Source organism: Eschrichtius robustus, chromosome 10, assembly GCF_028021215.1.
Source record: "Eschrichtius robustus isolate mEscRob2 chromosome 10, mEscRob2.pri, whole genome shotgun sequence".
Classification (NCBI taxonomy): Eukaryota; Metazoa; Chordata; class Mammalia; order Artiodactyla; family Eschrichtiidae; genus Eschrichtius; species Eschrichtius robustus.
The window spans coordinates 17,717,198-17,739,434 of NC_090833.1; the positions used below are offsets into that span (position 1 = coordinate 17,717,198).

Consider the following 22,237-nt stretch of genomic DNA (forward strand, 5'->3'; position numbering starts at 1 on the left):
TGGAACTCTTCTCAAAGATCTGCATATATTATTTCTTTCATCCTCAAGCAACCCCATAAGGGAGGTGATTTTCTTGTCCCCGTTTTACAGATGAGGAAGCTGAGGCACAGTGGGAGGACTGGACTTGATTTTGACTTCTCAGGCTTCTTCCAGTACTGACATTCACTGGCTCTGTGATTCTGCTATTCATACATTCATTCATTCAACAACTTGTTATTGAACACCTATCATTATGTCAGGGACCATGATAGGTGCTACATGTATTTTTTTTATTCATTTAATCCTAACAAACTGGTAGAATATAGCTTTTATGATCCATTCTACAGATGAGGAAACAAAGACTCAGAAGGATCTGTTCGTTCATTTGGCCCATAGCCTTCTTTATTGGACACCTTCTATGATATGGACCTTGTCCTGTGTTCTGGGGAGACAGTGGTATGTGCTGGCCAGACAGATATTCTGTAGTAACTAAGGATAGAATTGAATGACAGTGGTGACCAGGGGATGAACCGTACATTCTATCATGCAGGAAGGTGGCCTCCTTTTGAGGAGGCTTGCCAACATACACAGATGGGGGCCTTGTGACGTTATATCCCAGTTTCGATACAACCACCATAAAAGCCCCATCCTCAACTGGTCAGATGGCCCTCTCCATCCTCTATTTCTCAGACCTTCAGTCACCCACACATCCCACTTCCTGAGCCATGGGCATGCCCTGCGGCCCCCAAGCCCACTGCACTCCCAGTGGGCCAGGAGCCTCCCATGGCTCCAGTAATTAAGTTCACACATGCCAAAAAGAGAAATAGCATCACAGATGCAGTCGCAAATTTCAGCTAATTAACCATATGGTCTGGATTGCTGACAGAGTGGGAAGGCGCTCTCGGTGACTGCCGATTTCCTGGTTTCCTGGGGGGAGGGAGGACTATTAGGTGTGTCACCGCCTTCTCCAATGCAAGGCTTCCTGCCACCCACTGGGTGTCCTCCCATCTGTCTCTTCTCTAGGAGCTGCCCTAGGGAAAGAAGTCCCCACAGGATGGAAGGAGGGAGTCTGGCCTTATTTATGGTCAGGAAACACCTGACCCAGTTCAAGAGGTGCTGTAGGTGGGAGCACGCTATCTTTGGGTGTAGAATTTGGAGAGGCAGGCTTAGCAGGTGAGACACAGTGTGATATAGTGGACAGCATATTGAAAACCTGGACTTAAATCCCAAAGTTGTCACTTATGAGCTGTGTGACCTTGGCCAAGTTGCTTAGCCTCTCTGAAGTTAAGCCACTTAGGACTTCTCCTGAGTGCAAATAGCAGGATTGGGGTCAGTGATGACCATGCTTTTTTTTGGTTCTAAGCATCTCATAGATAGTTAGAGATGCTAATGGATGAGAGAAGGAAGTAGTTGGTACAAATTAATTTAACTGGTGCCAGAGCTACACCCCACACCATGGTTTACAAAGTCCCTGATTGGCTTTGAGAAAAGGAAATCAGGTACACTCAGAATTACTGCAGAACCTAGCATAGTTAATGATAGCAATTATTACTATTACCTATCGAGAACATTAAAAACCGACTTTATTCCAGAAAATGTGTTCTTCATTTTACCTATATCATTTAAAATCCTCACAACAACCCTAGAAGGCTGCCAATTTGATCCCCATACACTGATTAGGAAATTGAAGTTTAAATGGGTTATGTAATATGCCCCAAATCATGTAGATAAGATGTTTTGGAGTGGAGATTCAAATTTCATCCTGGCTGACAGCAAAACCTTGCCCCTCAGAGTTCCTACAGATGTGGTTATATGAACGCGCTGCTCTTATTTGGGCAGGAAAGTGGTTAAGTGGCCGCCTGACTCCTGCTTGAGAGCTAGGTGGCCACGGAGAAGGGGAGTCTGCATACCAAACTAACCCCAAAATGGTATTTATCTGAGAAAGTGTACATATTTGTTTCATATGGCTGCTGTAACAAACTTTATTATGTACTTAGTAGTTAAAACAACATACATTTATTCCCTCACTGTTCTGGAGGCCAGAAGTCCAAACTGAGTCATGTGAAGTTAAAATCAAAGTGTTAGGAGGTCTTCCTTCTAGAGGCTTTTGGGGGGAATCTGTTGCTTGTCTCTTCCAGCTGCTGGCATTCCTTGGCTTGTGGCCACATCACTCCAATCTCCCCTCCCATTTCTACATCCCCTTCTGCCCCTTCTGTGGGCCTATCACTCGGCTTCCCTTTTAAAGGGACATGTGTGATAATGCTTAGGGCACACCCTGATAATCCAGAATAATCTCCCCATTTTAGGAACTTTAATGTGGATGGAGAGGTTAGACAAGGGAACTCTTCCTCTCAAAAGTCCCTTTAGCCATATAAGGTATAGTGGCTTGCTAGAGCTGCCATAACAAAATACCACAGACTGGGCGGCTTAAACAACAGAAATTTATTGCTTATTGTTCTGAAGGCTGGCAGTCCAAGAGCAAGGTGTCAGCAGGTTTGGTTTCCTCTGGGGCCTCTCTCCTTGGCTTTGGATGGCCACCTTCTCACTGTGTCCTCACATGGTCTTCCTCATGTATCTCTAGTGTCTCCATGTGTCCGAAATTCCTCTTCTGATAAGGACACCAATCATATTGGATTAAGCCCGCCCTAGTGGCCCCATTTTAACATCATCATGTCTTTAAAGGTTCTATCTTCAAATACAGACATATCCTGAGGTGCTGGAGGATACTGCAAAAATAAATGTTTATGTCAATCCCAATCATCTATATAATGAAGTCACACTACTATATATAAAATAGATAACTAATAAGGACCTACTGTATAGCACAGGGAACTCTACTCAATACTCTATAATGACCTATATGGGAAAAGAATCTAAAAAGAGTGGATATATGTATATGTGTAACTGATTCGCTTTGCTGTATACCTGAAACTAACACAACATTGTAAATCAACTATACTCCAATAAAAATATAAAAATTAAAAAAAAAAAAATATATATATATATAAATATTGAGAGGAGACACAATTCAGTCCATAATATAAGGTAACATTCACAGGTTGCAGAAATTAGAACCTGGCTATCTCTGGGGGCCGTTATTTAGCCTACCACAATACTTTTCAATTTAAATGGATCCAGAGGAGCCAGGGCCGTAGCTGGGGCACTGGGTCTGGCACTGAAACTAGAAATCAGAAGCAGGGGCTGGATGCACAGGTATGAACAGTAAGGTCAATAACCAGAAAGGTATTGGAAGCAGAAGCGATTGGGTCAGGAAGTGTGGTTCAGAATGAAGACTTTGCATGATGAGTACATGCCCAAGTTCTGCTCTGACGTGGTATTTCTGGATGGAAAGAGTGGGCTTGGTGGGTTAAAGGGATAGCAGAGGGAGGAAGAGAGGCTGACTTCTAATAGCAAGGTTAATGTGCAGTTCACACTAGCTGCAGAGGTTAGAGTAGGGAACTATTCCTTTTGGAATGATAAGATAGTACAGATACCAAAATTTATTAGGTAATTGAACTCAGCAACTTCTAAATGTACTTCCCGGCCTGAAAGCCTCTACTTTAAAACAGGAGTCAGCAAACTTCTTTTCTGAAAGAGCCAGATAGCACATATTTTCAGCTTTGTGGGCCATGTAAACTCTATGGCAAATACTGAACTCTGCCAGTGTAATATGAAAGCAACAGCAGACAATAGATAAATAAATGGATGGGTCTGTGTGCTAGCTAAATGTTACTTACAAAACTAGGTGGGGGCCACATAGACTAGAAGGCTGTGGTTTGTCAACCTCTACTGTATAAGAATACAGTTTAGTAAATAACTATCTGCCTATGCTTATTATCATTATTTTAATGAATAGATTATTTTAGAGCAGTTTTAGATTTATGGAAAAATGAAGTAGGAAGTACTGAGTTCCCATTACCCTCAATAACCCTGACCATACGGTTCCTCCTATTATTAACATCTTGCCCTAGTGTGGTAAATATGTTACAACTGATGGGCCAGTATTGATACTATACTGTTAACTACAGCCCATAGTTTATTTTATGTTGTACGGTTCTTGGGTTTTGACAAACGCATAATGTCATGTATTTACCATTACAGTATCGTACAGAATAGTTTCACTGTCCTAAAATCCCCTGTAGCATCTATTTATCCCTTCATCTCTCTCCCTGAACTCCTGGCAACTACTGATCTTTTTACTGTCTTCAAAGCTTTACCCTTTACAGAATGTCATGTTGTTGAAATCATACAGCATGTAGCCTTTCCAGACTGCCTCCTCTCATGCAGAAATACGCATTTAAAGTTCTTCCGTATCTTTTTGTGGCTTGATAACGCATTTATTTTTATTGCTGAGAACTACCCCCATTGTATGGACGTACCACAGTTTGATTGTCTAGTTATCTGTTGAAGGATAGCTTGGTTGCTTCCAAATTTGGCAAGTATGAATAAGGTCACCAACATTCATGTGCAGGGTTTCATACAGACATGAATTTTCCATTCATTTTAGTAAATATCAAGAAGCACAGCAGCTTCGTCAGAAACTAACCACCTTTCAAAGTTGCTGTTCCATCTTGCATTCGCACCAGCAATGAACTCTTCCTGTTGCTTCATCCACATCTTCAGCAGCATTTGGTGTCATCACTGTTTTCGATTTTAGACATTCTGATGGTTATGTAGTGGTATTTTATTGTTGTTTAATTTGCAATTCCAGAATGACATGTGTTGTGCATCTATTCATATGTTTATTTGCTATCTGGATGTCTTCTTCGGTGAGGTGTCTATTCAGCTCTTTTGTCATTTCTTAAATCTGGTTGTTTGTTTTCTTATTGTGGAATTTTAAGTGTTTTCTGTATAATTTGGATACAAGTCTTTTTTTTTTTTTTGAGGGGGAATACAAGCCTTTTATCAGATATGTGTTTTACAGATTTTTTCTCCCAGTCCGTAGATTGTCTTTTCATTCTCTTGAACAGTGTCTTTCACAAAGCAGGAGTTTTTAATTTTAATAAAGTGCAACTTATCATTTTTTTCTTTAATGGATCATACTTGTGATGTTGTATCTAAAAATCCATCACCAAACCCAAGATCACCAAGATTTTCTCCTATGTTGTCTTCTAGAAGTTTTTTTAATTTTGGGTTTTAAATTTAGGTCTATGATTATCTTGGGGTCAATTTTTGTGAAAAGTGTAAGGTCTGTGTCTAGATTCTTTTTTTTTTTTTTTTTTTTTTTTTTTTGCATGTGGATGTCTGTCTGTTCCAGCACCATTTTTTGAAAAGACTATCCTTTCTCTGTTGAATTGCTTTTGCTCCTTTATCAAATATCAGTTGATAGTTTTGTGTGGGTCTATTTCTTTGCTCTCTGTTCTGTTCCCTGATCTATTATTTATCTATTATTTCACCAAAACCACACTGTCTTGATTACAGTAGCTTTATTAGTAATTTATTTAGTAGTTTATTTAATAAAATTTATTTAATAAATAAATTTATTTAATAAATTAGTAATTTATTTAGTCTTAGAGTTGGGTAATGTCAGTTCTTTGACTTTGTTTTTCTCCTTCAATTTTGTATTGGCTATTCTGGGTCTTTGGCCTTTCCATATAAGATTTAGAATGAGTTTGTCAATCTCTACAAAATAACTTATTGGGATTTTGATCGGGATTGTGCTGAATCTATAGATCAACTTGGGAAGAACTGACATTTCAACAACATTGAATGTGAACATAAATATCTTTCCATTTATTATTTCATTTAGATCTTTGATTTCTTTCATCAACATTTTGTAGTTTTCCTCGTATAGATCTTATACATATTAGATGTATACCTAAGTATTTCATTTTTTGGTGTCAGTGTAAATGGTGTTGTGTTTTTAATTTCAAATTCCAATTGTTCATTGCTGACATATTGGAAATAATTTGACTTTTGTATATTAACTTTGTATCCTGTAATTTTGACATAATTACTTATTAGTTCCAGGAATTTTTGGTTGCTGCTCTTGATTCTTTGGGATTTTCTATTGAATATTATTAAAAAAATTACATTCTTATTAATAATGATGATGATGATGGTAGTTAAGAGTGCATAGTAGGAGGTGCCATGTGCATGCCACATGCACCATCTCATTTAATTCCACAACAACTTACAGTCACCAGTATTGTTATTTAGTCCCTATTACAAATGAGGAAACTGAAATTTAGTAAAGTGTGGCAATCTATCCAAAGTTGCAAAAGGCAGAACAAGACTTAAACTTTGTCCTTCTTACTAGGAAACAAATAATAACCATAGCAACAGTAACCACAACTCAGTTAAATATATACCAGGCTGTTTACATTCATTGCCCCTTTTGATCTTTGTAACTGAGTCTATCAAAATTGGTACTATTATGATCCTCACTTAACAAGTGCGGTAACTGAGGCTCCTGAAATGAAATAAGTTTCCCAGGATCACACATCTAGTAAGAGGTGGAGTTTAAGATCCATTCTCAATGCATGTGGATACAGTTATTATAGGCAAACTTGAGGCTGAGCATGGCCATGTGATTTCATATGACAGTGTGATCAGTAATTAACAAGGCTGGAAGCTAGATCCAGGGTCTTAGAAACTGAATTTAATTATATTTTGGTGTCAGATTTTGAAAAGGCCAAAAATTGTGTTCATTAATTGGATTTTTGTTTTCCTAGGCCCCTTTAAAGTTTTGACTTCCATTGATTTTAAGGAGCACTTAAAAGCCATTGTCAACTGTCCTATAACAGTATGCACACTTCACCTTGGTTATCATGTAAACTGGCTAATGTCCACACTAGCTGGGTTCTGGATTTGGCTACAACTGATGTCAGATGTGTTGGAATTGAAAACGAAGGGATGTGAGAGATGGTCAGGGCTCCTCATTAGCACAGTGTTGCAGGAAGTACGTGCAAATAGTGCTGCCTTTTCTACTGCCTTTGGGTGTTTTCTTCCTCCGTTGCTAATGACTAATAAAAAAAGAGGGAGAGAGAGAGAGCAAACAAGAAAGCAATTGCTATTAGATTTTCTTCTACTGCAGTAGGTTTCTCATTTTGCAAAAGCTCATTAGAGACGGCTATACGGGAAGACTTCCAAGATGCCCCAGGGGGAATGGGAAAGACAAAAGGGAAGTAGAAACTTGCAGAGATGTGACCCCAGCCACAATTTCACACCAGAACCAGCTGTTCTGAGGTCACATATTCAGATTCTAAAATGCACCTCATGGCTTGGATTTAAAAAAAAAAACAGTTTTCCCTCTCTAACTACTAGCAGGAATAAAGTTATTATAAGTGCATTGATGCTGTGTGGTCAGTTAAAATGTGGGTCTGATTTTTCCTATCTGTTGCTTTAAGTTAGAGTTTTGAAGCATCTTTTTTTTAATTTCTTTTTTTTATTGGAGTATAGTTGATTTACAATGTTGTGTTATTTTTAGGTGTATAGAAAAGAGATTCAGTTACATATACATATATCTATTCTTTTTCAGGTTCTTTTCCCATACAGGTTATTACAGAGTACTGAGTAGAGTCCCCTGTGCCAGAAAGTAGGTCCTTGTTGATCATCTGTTTTATATATAGTGGGGTGTATATGTTAATCCCAACCTCCTAATTTATCCCTCCCCCAACCTTTCCTCTTTGGTAACCATAAGTTTGTTTTCTAAGTCTGTGAGTCTGTTTCTGTTTTGTAAATAAGTTCATTTGTATCATTTTTTAGATTCCATATATAACTGATATCATATGACGTTTGTGATAATCTCTAGGTCCATCCATGTTGCTGCAAATGGCATTATTTCATGCTTTTTTATGGCTGAGTAATATTCCTTTGTATATATGTGCCACATCTTTTTTATCCATTCATCTGTAAATGGACATTTAGGTTGCTTCCATGTCTTGGCTATTGTAAATAGTGCTACAATGAACATTGGGGTGCCTGTATCTTTTTGAATTATGGTTTTCTCCAGATATATGCCCAGGAGTAGGATTACTGTATCATATCATAGCTCTATTTTTAGTTTTTTAAGGAACCTCCATACTGTTCTCCATAGTGGCTGTATCAATTTACATTCCCACCAACAGTGCAAGAGGGTTCGCTTTTCCCCCCATCCTCTCCCCCATTTGTTATTTGTAGACTTTTTGATGATGGCCATTCTGACCAGAGTGAAGTGATAGCTTATTGTAGTTTTGATTTGCATCTCTCTAATAATTAGCGTTGAAACATCTTTTTATTCTTTTAATTTGGAGTCTAACCTACTAGAGGTTCAATTTCACAAATGTTTTTGAGACTCTTCTATATATCTAAGGCTTTGTTGGGAGCTGGAGAAGGAGAAGGAAGACACAGTCTCTGCTCTCAATGTGGGGGGAAGAGACACCTCACAACAGTCTCTGTGCTGAGGTTAGAAGACAAGGATTCAACACATGGAGCTGGGGGGCATTGCCTCAAGCATAAATAACTCTCCTAAAAGTCAGGAGTAGGGTATGTGGTTGCAAAAAATCAAATCAACCAGCAAAACAAAAACAGAAACAAAACCCATGTTATAAAGAAAAGAATTCCAAATCAGTGGCCACCTGTCCCTGGGTTCTTATTATAGCTCTGTCATGTGACTTGGACAAGCTGTGTATGCTGTGTGGAAAGGAGTAAAACAAAAGAATTCGAGTCTGTGCCAGCTCTAAAATCTGCATCTTTCTTATTCGTCATCAGGATAGGCTTTTTGAGAATGTTAAATTAAACTGTGCTGGAACAGTGTTCTCTACAGCAGCGGTAGCTACCACTTATTGAGAGCTTGCTAGTCCCTGGCCTTCTGCTAAGCTATTCATATTATGGACTCTCTTAATCTTTACAGCAAGTATGTGAGGCAGGGATGACTGTTATTCCCATTTTTCTGATGAACAAACAGAGGCCCAGAAAAATGCAATGTTTTGTCCAACCAGAGCCACACAGGGGATGGGAGGTGGAACCAGGATGCAGATCCAGGTGTGTCTGGCTGCAAAGACTGCTTCAGAAAAGGTAAGAAAGAAGACATACAGTGTCCATGGGAACAGGGCTTCGCCTCTTGGGAACTTCCTCTTAGCCCTCTGGAGCCATTTAGGGATATCCATGTTAGTCAAGGAAATGGACCCAGGGCTGAAAGGGTCCCCAGAGATGGGAAGCGACTTGCTAAAGGCCACACAGCAAGTTAAAGGCAAAGCTTCACAGAACTGGTCTCCTCCAGCGCAGGACTGAACGCACATGAGGAACGGTGAGAACACACGCTAGGATTCAGGGAGAGTCAGTGCCTCAGCCCTTGGAATCATTTGGCAAGTGCTTTTGTGCCCCTGCTCTACGTCTGCTGTTCTGCTAGATCCTGGAGACAGACATGAATAATGGTGTGGGGTGGAGGGGCCCTGAACACCAGAATATGAAGATCCTAATTGGACTTGAAATATCTTTAAAGGTTCAGGGATATTGGCTTCTGCCCTTGACTGTGATAGAATTAGCAGCTAGACCTCTCAGGGAGGGAGGTACACTGGAACCCGTAGCTCAGGGCGTGGAGAGAGACAGATCTAGGCTGAGTGGTGCCCCTCCCTCAGCGGGGCAGCTGCCACCTCGGACCAGGGGATTCTGCACTCACACCCTGCAGATCTGTGGGAGGGGGCAGGTTTTAGGCTTGGATCTCATCCGGCTGCATCTGGGCTGTATTTGGGGCAAGGCTAATTTTCCTCTTCAAATCTCATTTATAGCGTCTGAAAAAAAAGAGATAATGATAGCACTTGGTTGGAAAAATGCAGAGGTTGGACCTAGTGATGTCGAGCTTTCCCCACCCCCAACTCTAAAGTTTTATGCCCGGCTGTCAGGGCCTTGGTTTCCTTCTCTTGAGAGCTGGAGGGACAGTTCGGGAAGACGCCCCGGAGGACCTAGTGACAGCAACTCAGCTTGTTCCCCGTGTTATGACAGGATGAGGAATCCCGGCGCTGACACACAGGCGAGGAGATGGAGGGCGAAACGGCTGAGGAGAAGATAATGTTTCTCTAGCCTGCAATTTCTTTCAATTTCAGGGATCGCAGTTACCAGGGCAGGAGTTAGTAACAGCCATGCCTGGAATGCTAAAGTGAGTTTGGTGCCACCGATGGAAGCGGTTTTGCGTTTAGAGAGGGAAGGCTTGTGCAATGTGTGACCCAGGCTTCAAATTCAGTGTGTGTGTGTGTGAATACACACCTGTGTATGAATGAGGGTAGGGCAGGAGAGAGAAAGACAGGTGTGAGCATGGTCGGAGAGGCGGGTAGAGGAGTGGAGCTGACAGCCCTGATTCAATTGTATGTGACCCTAGGAAAATGACCTCGCCTCTCTGCACCCCAGTTTTCTCACGTTCATCGTCGAGGTAATAATGCCTACTTTGCAAAATTGTTGAGAAGTGTTTTAGTTTGTTCAGGCTGCTATAACAAAATATTGTAGACCGGGTGGCCTAAACAGCAGACATTTACTTCTCACTATTCTGGAGGCTGGGTAGTCCAAGATCAAGGCACTGACAGATTCAGTGTCTGGTGAAGTCTCACTTCCTGGCTCATAGATGGCACTTTCTCCCCATGTCCTCACATGGCAGAAGGGACAAGTAGCTCTGTGGGGCCTCTTTTATAAGGGTGCTAATCTCATTCATGAGGGATCCACCCTCATGACCTAATTACCTCCTAAAGGCCCCACCGTCAAATACCATCACATTGGGGGTTAAGTTTCAATGTATGAATTTGGAGGGAACACAGACATTCGGTCTGTAGTGAGAAGGTTAGAAACAAATCCTCCAGACCATCTAACGCATGGTATGCATTCAATAAAGGGCAGTTACTGTTATTAATGTGGGGATCCATCGGGGACATTCAACCAGCACTGGTATTTTCAGTGACTCAACCTTCATTTTTCAGCATTTCATTTAGGGGGAAAACAAAACATCCCTAGCATATTTTTGCATAGTTTTTAAGAACACGGAGTTAGACTGTTCAACGTCCAGCTTACTAGCTCTGTGAACTTAATTAACCTCTTTGTACCTCTGTTCTCTCCTTAAAATAAAAATAAAAATAAAAATTAGAATAAGGGTTCTTACCTTTCCGGATTGTTGTGAGTACGAAATGAGATATGTGCAAAGCCCTTAGAATGATGTCTAGCACATTGTAAGCAATCAATAGTTATCAGCTTTACAAATGATCCTGCTATTTTGATACTAGCTATCTAGGGAAGAAAGGGCAAGATGGGTAGGGAGGCAGGCGATGAGTGAGGCAATGACCCAGGCCTCACGGGAGGGAGATTGCAGTCCCACAGCTGAAGGCATTGTTCGCCGCCCCCCCCCCCCGCATTTCCATTCAGCTAGGAGGCATTCGTTCATTCACTGAATAAGCGCTTATTAAGCCCCTAGTGTGCTTCAGCCACTGTGTCAGGGCTGGATGCATAGAAGTGAATGGGACAGACATGGTCCTTGTCCTGCAGTGCCCTTGGTCCAGTGAAAGAGACAGCGAGTGACCAGGACCACAAGTCCAGTGTGAAAACGTTAGGATAGGGTACTGTGGAAACTCAGGGAAGGGGCGTCGAACCCGCAAATGAAGGGAGAGGCATTGACATAATCCTGGAAAAAAAAACCCACAAAACTGGAGTGTGGTAGGCAGAATAACGGCCCCCAGTATGTCCACATTTTAATCCGTGGAATAAATTATCTTACCTGGAAAAGGGAGATGAAGGGTGCAGGTAGAAATGAGGTTGCCCGTAGTTGATCTTGAAACAAAGAGATTATCCTGGATTATCCAGGTGGGCCCAGTGTAATCCCAAGCGTCCTTAAAAAGTGGAAGAGGGAGGCAAGAGAGGAGCTCAGAGCCATGTGATTCCAGAAGGATTTGACTTGTCTTGGCTAGCTTTGAAGATGGAGCCAAGGAACGTGGGCAGCCTCAGAAAGCTGAAAAAGGCAAGGAGATGGATTCTCATCTAGAGCCTCCAGACGGTGTGCAACCCGCCTGACACCTTGGCTTTAGCCCAGAAACCCATGTCAGACATCTGACTTACAGAGCTATTATTAGATAATAAGTTTATGTCATTCTGGGGCACTAAGGTTGCAGTGATTTGTTATGGCAGCAACAGAACACCAATACACGGAGCCAATGATATCTTTGAGTTAGGACTGTCCTTCTAGAAAATCACTCTGGCCACAGGATGGTAAACAAGTCAGAGGGGCCAGGCCGGATGCAGAGAGTGCAGTTAACAGGCTGTTGCCATAGGCCCTGGGAGAGGGGATGATGGCTTAAACCAGAACAGACAGCTGTTATGTGCTGCATCTGTACCAGATCCTGGAATCCGAGGGAAGTCAGCCGAATAGATCCCTACAGCCGAGACCTACAGGGCCTGGGATGGAGACAGACATGCAGAGAACAGCCATCCGTGGCAGCACTACCCGACTTATCCCATGACTCTTCTTCTACTCCCCACCATATGCAGTTATGATGGAGACCAACAGGTTCTACCTCCTGAGTCTCTCTCAGACCTATGCCTCTCACCTATATTCTGCCATCCAGCTACTCCATGATGTCTTGGCTGGGTTGCTGCAAAACCTCGTACCTGGTCTCCCTCACCCCAGCCTTGTTCCTTTCCCAGCCCATCCTCCACCCTGCATCCAGGCCTTCTTTCTAAAGCTCCAATCAGATGGCATCACTGTCTTGCTTAAAACCTATAATGGGTCTCCTTGCCCTCAGAATAAAGCGCACCTTCCTTAGCATCATTTAGCGCGCACACACACACACACACACACACACACACACACACACACACACACACACACACACACCTACCTTTGGACTTGGCACATGCTATTACTTCTGCCTGGACCTCACCCACACCTCCCTTCCTCACTCTCTCCCTGGGTAACCCCTCCCAATCGGTCAAGACTCACCTTCTCCAGGGAGCCCTCCCGACTGCCCCAGTCTGTGTTAAGTGCCCCTCCCTAGGTCTCTGAACCTCCTCTATGAATCTTAAACTACCACATTAACCTATAACTGCATCTTTATTTTTTATTTTTATTTTTTTAATATAAATCTGATTCTTTTTTTTTTTTTTTTTGGCTGTGTTGGGTCTTCGTTTCTGTGCGCGGGCTTTCTCTAGTTGCGGCGAGCGGGGACCACTCTTCATCGCGGTGCGCGGGCCTCTCACTGTCGCGGCCTCTCTTGTTGCGGAGCACAGGCTCCAGACGCGCAGGCTCAGTAGTTGTGGCTCACGGGCTTAGTTGCTCCGCGGCCTGTGGGATCTTCCCAGACCAGGGCTCGAACCCGTGTCCCCTGCACTGGCAGGCAGACTCTCAACCACTGCGCCACCAGGGAAGCCCTATAGCCGCGTCTTTAAATAGTTAAGGGTTCAAACATTTTTTTCACTGCAACTCAGTTATGCAAAACACTGTAGTCTTCTTAATTTCCTACAGCCGATATAATGTTTCCCTCAAGTTTTCATTCCACTGACAGCAAAAACAGTAGTTCAACTTGCCAGTTAAGGATACAGAACATACTCTTTAGGGTAACTGTTTAGTCTGTTCAAAGGTGAACTCCTCAACAGCCAACCCTGTCTTTCCCTTACCAGGCAGTCTCCCCGACCTCCGCTTGGCCTCAGGGTGCGGCTGGGGGCTGGTAAACATGTGGTCTACTGGATCCTTGCTGGCGTCCACTATGTGATTTCCTGCTTGAGCTTGGCTCTCAGCCCTTGCACTGGCTGCCACTGTGATATGGGTGGTCTTGGGTATTTCTTTTGAGAGGGGCTACATATTGGAATCCACTGCCAAGTCCACAGTCACACAGTCCCCACTCTCTATGGGACCCTTGTTCTAATCTCAGGCCTCCTTCCCCGTCCCCGCTTCCTTGGGAGCAGGGGGCTTATGCCAGGAAGTCTTGTCATCTTTATTCTCTCTACCCTGCGGGTGCAGGACTTGGGGGGCTGACTTCTGCTGGCCTCTTACTCACCTACTGATACCCTCTCATGGGACCTTCTGTTGGCTTTTCAGAGAAAGGGGCTCACAACCCCCCCCCCCACCCAGATTATACCCTGACCTAGGGGAGCAAAGCCCGTTGTTCCTGCTCACCCCCATCCCCCTTGGATTTTCCCCAAACCCTTGTTGGTATTTAAACATTTGTTGGTACCGCCCTCAAGGCTGAGGTGAGTAGGGAGGGGATGTTGACTTCCGAGAAGCCCAGAAAGAGGCTTGGTGACTCTCAAGCCTGAACTCTTGGCCTCTTGGTCTTCTCTCCTGGGCAATTCCTCCCAGAACTAGTGGCAGAAAAAAAAGGGTTTTCGCCTTCCTTTTTCTGTCCTGTGGGAACTCCCCTGAGGTCATAGCCTGTACCAACTGTACATTAAAATAAGATATTATGATCTGGGTTGGCCAGGCCTGCCTTTGATGTATAAGGGACCTTCACTCCCAGCACAGGTTGGCTTTCAAAACTATTGTCTAGCTCAAGACACTACAAAGTCAGCTTTGAGATCTAGCCCAAAGCTGAGTGATGGCTCCCTTTCTTTTCTAGAAGGTATGTGCTCTTCTATCTAAGGACAAATGCCTTTGATTTAGACCAATATGACTCATAGGGAATGAAAAAGGCTTCATTTTAACATTTTCAGCACCATCATTCACCTTGCACACATTTTCACACAATTTATAACATGTGTCTTACACTAGGCTGTGAGCACCTTGAGGATGAGGAATGTCTTATCATTGTTTTCCCAATGCCTGGGACACAGTAGTGAAAATTTGTTGAATGAATGAATGAAAGGTTGAATGAAAGAATGACTAAATTCAGGGTGCTTGAACAAAAAACTTGCATGAAGACTCCTAATTAAGAAGCAAATCACATGAGAACAGAGTTTCTAACTGTACCCAAGAAGGGCAGACAAGCATGAGTATCAGATTACTCACCATGAGACCCTATGACTCCAGCACCTACAGAATGGCTACAAAATCCAGCCCAATGCATCTCAGTCTGGGGTTCAGAGAAACGAATATTTTGTACCAGCCGCCCACCCCTCCCAGTTCCAGAGGTAGGGAGTGGCTTTCCAAAACCACCCAGAAAGGCAGTGACAGAGTCAAGATGAGGACAGGGACCCAACTCCTTGATCACAGAGGAAACCACATCTCAGTCAAAGTTGCCTCTCACTTGGCAGAAAGGCTTAGTATAGCTGGAGGCGAAGGATGGGTCATGGTTCAGACCAGGGGAGGTATCCTCATTGGTACTGGGCTCTTCATGGCACCCTTTCAGGAGGCTGCGGGCAGCCTAGGGAGAGCCAGGGAGAGCGGCCCCCTCCCTGCGGACTCAGCAGCATGCAGGCCAAGACTCCTAGTCTTCCCTTGACTAAGGAAAGGCTACAGGCAGTGCTGGCTGGCTCTGGGATGATTTACTTCTCTGAAATACCTCAATTTAAATGCTAATTTCCCCAGAACCGAGGGGTGATCGGCTCTTGCATGCTGGTGGCTGTGTATTAGTGTATCCAAAACACTCACTCACCTATTCCTAAATGGGGACAGGCGGGAGGGAGAACCGCGGGAAGGGTGGGGGGGAGCCAGGATGGCCGAGGAGGAGCCCAGCTTCCCTGGCTTGTCGTTCCTGTCAGCGTGGCTGATGCCACGGAAGCTACGCAAGGTACTTGCTCCGGGGAAAGGCTCCCTAGGTTTGGGTCGCTTGGAGGTCGTATGCAGGGGGCATGGGGGGTGAAGAAGCCTGCCCCTACTCTGTACACAGTTGAACAGATTCTTGGGGGGCCTGTGCTGTAGCAGGCCCTGGGCTGGGCTCTCTGAGGCTCTCAAAGGAATCCAGCATCTGGTATGGGGTTCAGGAAAAGGGACTAGCATTAAAGATAACTCGGGGGCAGTTCCGGGGTGGTCCAGCGGTTGCGACTCCGCACTTCACTGCTGAGGGCCCGTGTTCAATCCCTGGTCGGGGAACTAAGATCCCGCAAGCCGCGTGGTGTAGCCAAAAAAAAAAAAAAAAAAAAAAAAAAAAAAGCTAACTCTATGTGGATCCTCCTCCTCACCCCTTGAAGTTAAACTCATTACTCCCATTTTACAGATGACATTAGGAAGGCTGAATAAAATGTAAGTGACCTCTCCAAGGTCACACAGCCAGAATCTGGATCCATATCTGTATGATTTCTGAGCCCATGCCCTTTCCACCACCAGATCCCAAGGTAACTGCTGGAATTTACTCACAAACAAGAGGCATGAGAGAAAAGTGACAAGAAAGATTTATTCCAAGTGGGGAAAATTGACATGGTTTCTTGGAAGGGGGGGGGGGTTTGGACTGGTCCTCCTGTTTCCTCCTAGCCTTCCTCACCCCCCACCCCATCCCCTGCACCTCCCCGATGTGAGTGCACACGTGTGTTCATGTGCTCACCAAGGGTGGCAGTTCCGGCCAGCCTCTGCTGAGTTGAGATCACTTTTTCCCATCTCGTGCGTGCTAGCTCTGTGGCCCTGGCCCCTATTTGAGCTCCATGGGAGCCAGGGTGTCTGCATATTAGGAAGTTAGAGGAAGAAAAAGTAGGGTTTTGAAGCTTCTTATGGAAAGGCTGGCATTTTAGACTAAAATCCCCACTATCCCTTGGAAACTAAAGCATTTGGGTACCCCATAATAAAACATCAGAAAGGACTCCACATAGGTCATACACACATTACTTTTGTCTCTGGGTTTTTCCTTCCTTTGCTTCCTCAACAAACGTTCATTGAGCACCTACTTTGTATGCAGTTGGCGCTGGGCTAGGCCCTGGGGAAGGCGGCAGCAAATGGGACGGGCATCGTCTTGGCCCCCGTGGAGCTCACAGTCTAGTGGGAGAGTAGATATCCAACAAGGTCCCCAAGAGCACATCTGGGTTAGGAACTACGAAGCTCTTTCTAGAAGAAACGAGCAAGATGCTATGAGAGGGAGAACTGACCTTGGGAAGGTTTCTGAAGGGCAGAGGAATAATGTGTGGTCTGAGTGACAAGTAGGAGTTGGCCTGCTGCAGGGGGCTGGGGGGCAAGAGCTTTCCAGAGAGAGGGCAAATCCTAAGCCGACCCTTTGTAGGAAGTGAGTATGCCCCATAAGAGGAACTTACGGCCAGTCAGTGCAGCTGGACAGCGGGCAGGGGCAGTGGTTCATGAAACAAGGCAGAAGGAGTAGGCAGGGGCTAGATGGTAGAGGCCTCGAGACCTTCACACAGTGCCTACGTTCTCCACCAGGCACCTCCTCTGAATTCCCACTGCCGTACCCCTGGTGTGCATGGGAGACCCCAAAACACGTTTGTGGAGTGAAAGAGACCTCCCACTCCCAGAGTTCTCCTGAGTCCCCGGAACCCCAGGATCTGCTATTTTAAAAATCTTGTGAATTGTTTCCATATAATGTCAATTGAGATAGAACTGTTTTCATGGATATTTGGGGGGGAGATGTTTGTCCAAAGATGAACAGTCGCCCTGTCGCCGTTGGAGACGCAACTTATGCAGACCCCCACACACAGAGATACGCACGTACAGTGATATCCCTGGGCTCAGAAGCACACCCCTCTCTGGCCTGGTCTCAGGTTATCCCGGTGATCAATCAGGAGCACGGGCTCTGGATTGATCCATTGAATGTGTGCTTACTGAGTACCAGGTTCTCAGCTAGCAGCCCCATTACCACTTCCTAACTGTGGACCTCAGTTGGACAAGTTCCTTAGCCTCTCTGAGTATCCATATCTTCATCTATAAAATGGGAATAATAATAGTAGTTATAGAATTCTCACGTGGTGAAAATGACATACACATTCACATGTATCTTGGCACACTACCTAGAACATAGCTGATGATCAACAAATTGGATCAATAAACAAATATTACTTACTCTTCTTCCTATCTTCCTCTTATTAGGATCCGTTAGTTGCCTGGTAGTTTTTACTACACGCACACCCACGCACACACGAGCTCTGAGAATCTGGATTTGTTTTCGAGCCAACTGAGTTTCAGCCAGCACCCTGCCATCCTCCCCATCACCTTGCCCAGGTGGGTGGATTCTGAAGCTGCTGCCTGGGTTCTGTCTGAGGTCCTCAGCCCAGGGGCACCTTCCCAGCTCTGCTCTTCCCATCCTGTTTTGCCTCGCGGGAGAGCTGACTAATGCAAAGGCCCTGGGCGCCCTCTGCTGGCAGAGGCCATGCAGGACTTGTGGCCATCGCCCAGGCGGCCGCGAAGGGGCCCAGTCCTGACGGACCATCACTGGTCCTTGGTCTTTGCTGCAGCTGTCTTGTCATTCCCTGCTCCACCCCTGCCTGCCTCCCTCCCTCCCCGCTCTCCGCACTGGCCTGTGAACTACCCCCCTTCCATGGTCTCCCACCTTCTCACGCTCTTCCTTGAGACCCTCCCTGCGTCCCGCGAAAACCTTCCTCCGAGAAGGGGAGTGTGCGCCGGCCCCCTGCCCTCCTGATTCGGCCACTGTGCTGACACTCCCTGAGGTCAGATTTGCCCAGAGTCAAGCCCAGCTTAAACAGAAGGCAGAAGGATTAGAGGAGAGGAACGTGGGGCTGGCGAGGGTGTCATTGTCCCCCTCCTCTGCGATTATAAACGCATAGCCAGAGATGTGAAGTCGTGACCCTGGGTGGTAAAGTGAAAAATGATAAGCTTGCCTTCAGATCCCTCTTCCCAAAATGCGCTTGGTGTGTAAGTCCAGGGAAGTCATTTCACGTCTCAGAGCCTCCATTTCCCCATCAGTCAAGAGGGGGTGTAATCACGCCCATCTCACAACATTGGCGTGAGGGTCGTGAAGTCACCTGGAGAGCAGAGCCCCTCGTATGTGGTCAAATTACAATGAGTAACAGACCCCTTCTTTCGGCTGCAGCCTGTCTGGGCTCAATGCACCCAGGGGTGCTACGGCTCTTCCAGCTTTGACAGCCTGTGACTGTCACAGGCAGCGTCTTCAGTGCCCCGCACCTGTGCAGTGATGTGGCGTGTGGGATTTGGGGCCAGACCACCTGAGATCTCCCGCTTCCCAGCTGTTTGGTTTTAAGTAGTTACATAACTGCTTTGTGCTTCTGCTTTTCCACCTCCCAACTAGGGGTCTTAAGGGCACCTAATTCATATGGTTGGGTGAGAACTAATGTAAAGTACTTGGAACATCGCCTGGTACATAGGAGGTACTCAACAAACAGTTATCGCCATCATTGATATTATTGTGATTTCACTAAGGCAGGCTGAAGCGCGCTTAGGATCCCCATTTTACAGATGAGAAAACTGAGGTTTGAGTGGTTTGCTCCAGGTTTCACAGCTAGGATGCAGTGTGGGCAGATCAGGAACTCAATCTTCAGAGCCATCTCAGTCTTGCCCTCTCCTATTCATAAAACAAGTGCTTGGGTCTCGTGGGGAAGGGACCCTTGGCCAGAAGCCTCCAGCCCATCCAAATCCCTGATAGCTGGCCCTACTGACTGTTCCGCATGGCTGATCCATTGTCTCCCCCACACAGCTGGGAAGATCTAAAGGACAAGGGGAGAAGCCAGTCTATCTCTGGATCCTGAGTACGTAGCTCAGGGCTGCACCCCGAGTGTGTGCTCAGCGCATGTTAGTTGAATGACTAGGGCAGGGAGACGGCCTCCACCTCATTGTATGTCTAAGGGAAGCCCGGTATCACAAGAGGCCACCTCATGAGGGGGACAGGAAGAAACTTAGTTCCTTAGTTCCTGGTGGGTGTTACATGCTACTTGGGGGCACTTCCATGGCCCCTGGCAGGTTCTCTTTTTCTATTCACATGGCTGATCCACATGTCCAAGTTCGCAGACAAATCAAAGGCCAGCCACAAACACCTAGGTGGAACCCATGACAACAGGCACACGTGTAGACATAAGCAAGTACGGCTCTGCAGACAAACATGGGCACACCCATGATGCACACAATAGCATGCTTAACTGTACAAGTGTGGGCCTAGAAACTCAACATCGTGCACATGCATGCCCAGCAGACAGTCCAAGGCCCAGCGGCTTACCTCACCAGATGTGCAGTCAGAGAGACCAGGGTCCAATCCCAAATTTACCACCTCTTAACTCTCAACCTCATTTTTCCTTTCGTGTAAAATGAAGATAATGGTAACTATCTTGTGGGTCACTGTGAAGATTAAATGATTAAATGGATGCAAAGTGCTTAGCGAGATCCTAGCAAATTAAGGATTCAATCAATAATTGTCAAAGATGACGATGATGATGACGACGAAGATGCTGGTGATGTTGAAGATGGAGACAATGGGTCCTCCCCTGGATTCTGACCTGCTCAGGGGTCGGACACGGAGAAGGTGTTCACTAAATGATCGGACACGGAGAAGGTGTTCACTAAATGAATGACTAGATGGTGAGCTTTGAAGGTGCCTAGGGTGGAGTGCGTGGGGACGTGGAGTACAGAAAGGAAGGTGACCCAGGCCACACAATGCTTGTTTGGCTGCTTTTGAACTGCCCGCGATCCAGGCTTCAAAGGCATTGCTTTGGCATCACAGATTTTTGTTTGCCTCTTTCTGATTTTCATTTCAAGGTTGCCCGTTCCAGGTGGCAAGATGAAGGGCTAAACATCCCCTTCCCTTTGTTCTTCAATCCCCCTCCTCCTCCCGCTCCTCGTCCTCTCCAGACTGTAGTTGGTGTCTCTAACTCTGAGGATTTCTGAATAAGAAGGGACCTCAAAAGTCAGCTCTGAATACAGAAATGCCCTGGATACCGTCCATGCCAAGTGGCTATCAAGTTTCCTACTTGCATACTCCCAGCTACAGCAAGCTCACCACCTCGCAGTGGCAGGCTGTTCCATTTTTAGGCAGGTCTATTGTCTGGAAGATTGAAGCCTGACTCCCTGCAATGCACTATCACCTCATCCCCCACACCTTAAAACTACCTTTGCTCAGGGTTCAGTGCCCCGAGGGCACCCCGAGGCTTGTCTTCTGTTTCCTGGAGTGGCCCTGCAGACAAGCGCCAGAGGTACCTAAAGAATTTAGGGCAAGAAAGAGCACTAGCCTAGGAGTGGGGAGATCTGGTTTTGAGTCTAACCCATTGGTTGTCTGTGAGAAATTTGCTCCCCTTCTCCCGGCCTCAGTTTCCCCATCTCTAAAAGGAAGAGTTTGATCCAAAAGATCTCTTAGGATCCTTCCACTTTAGCACGCAAACACCCATTCTTTCAAGACTTCCTTTCTCCAGCTCAGTCTCACCCGCTCTTTCTTCAAGCACTCCACGCTCTCCTCAGTTCCCTCGCATCCTGGCTCACCATTGTCACCGCTTATGTAAAGGGACATTTAGCAGCCAAAGAGACAGTTTATAGAATATCAGACTGTGTCTTAGGCAATTGGCAGCTTTCTCCCATTAAGTGTTTAAAACTACCCTGAGATCTGACTTTCATAGAAAAAGAAACTGAGGTTCTGAGTGGACCAGGAACTTGCTCAAGATCATGCAGCTAGTAAGTGGTGGGCCAGGATTGAACCCGTCCTTAGCACCATGGCCTCAGGGCTGGGATTCAGGGAGCCAGAGGTATCCCAGCAAGGCCGTCCACCGGCTCACGAGTCAGTCTCTTCTGTGACTACGAGCTCCCTGCCCTCCTTCCCAGCAGCACCTGCAGCCTCCGCTTCCTCCATCTGGCAGCCTCTCTGCTCCTCTCCACAGGGAGAACAACTTCATCAAGGACTTTCCTCAGCTGGCCGACGGGCTGTCGGTGATCCCGCTGCCGGTGGAGGAGCAGTGCCGGGGGGTCCTCTCCGAGCCCCTCCCAGACCTCCAGCTGCTCACTGGTAAGACACACATGCTGGGCCCCTTCCCAGCCTCCCTGACCACACACCTGCTCTCCAGTCCATCTCAGCTCTCAGCACGTCCAAGGTGGGCCCTGCCAAGCCTCTGTGTTCGCGAGGGATGGGACGTGAAAGGGACCTACCTACCATTTCTTGGACTTGTATGGACCGTGCAGAGCTAGGGGCTTCCCGGGCTGAGGCCGGATTTACTCTCTTAGCAAACTTCGAGTACACAGTGCAGTATTATTAACTGTAGTCACCGGGCTGCACGCTAGATCCCAAAACCGCATTCATCCGGCATAACTGAATCTCCGTACCCTTTACCCAACATCTCCTCATTTTCCCTGCCTCCAGCCATCCTACTCTCTGCTTTTATGAGTCCAACGTTTTTCGATTCCACATAGAAGTGAGATCATGCAGTTCATTTTTAAGTCGTTTTAAAATAAAATAAGTGGACCTCCCCCATCCCCACCCCAACCAGGAGCCTCTCTCGGTGACAGCGTCTCAGTTACACAAGCTGTTTTTGAGTGTGGGCACTGGGCCAT

The 22,237-nt window shown here is 45.7% G+C and overlaps 1 protein-coding gene across 4 annotated transcripts in view; it reads left to right on the forward strand.

Moving 5' to 3' along the window:
- The window catches only part of ASTN2 (astrotactin 2), an 899,407-nt gene that overhangs the window by 629,416 nt on the left and 247,754 nt on the right, over window positions 1–22,237 (forward strand). For all 4 annotated transcript variants that reach the window (XM_068552572.1, XM_068552571.1, XM_068552573.1 and 1 more), the window contains one exon: window positions 21,571–21,695. In XM_068552572.1, the coding sequence (XP_068408673.1) occupies window positions 21,571–21,695 (125 nt within the window). The remainder of the gene's footprint in view (window positions 1–21,570; window positions 21,696–22,237) is intronic.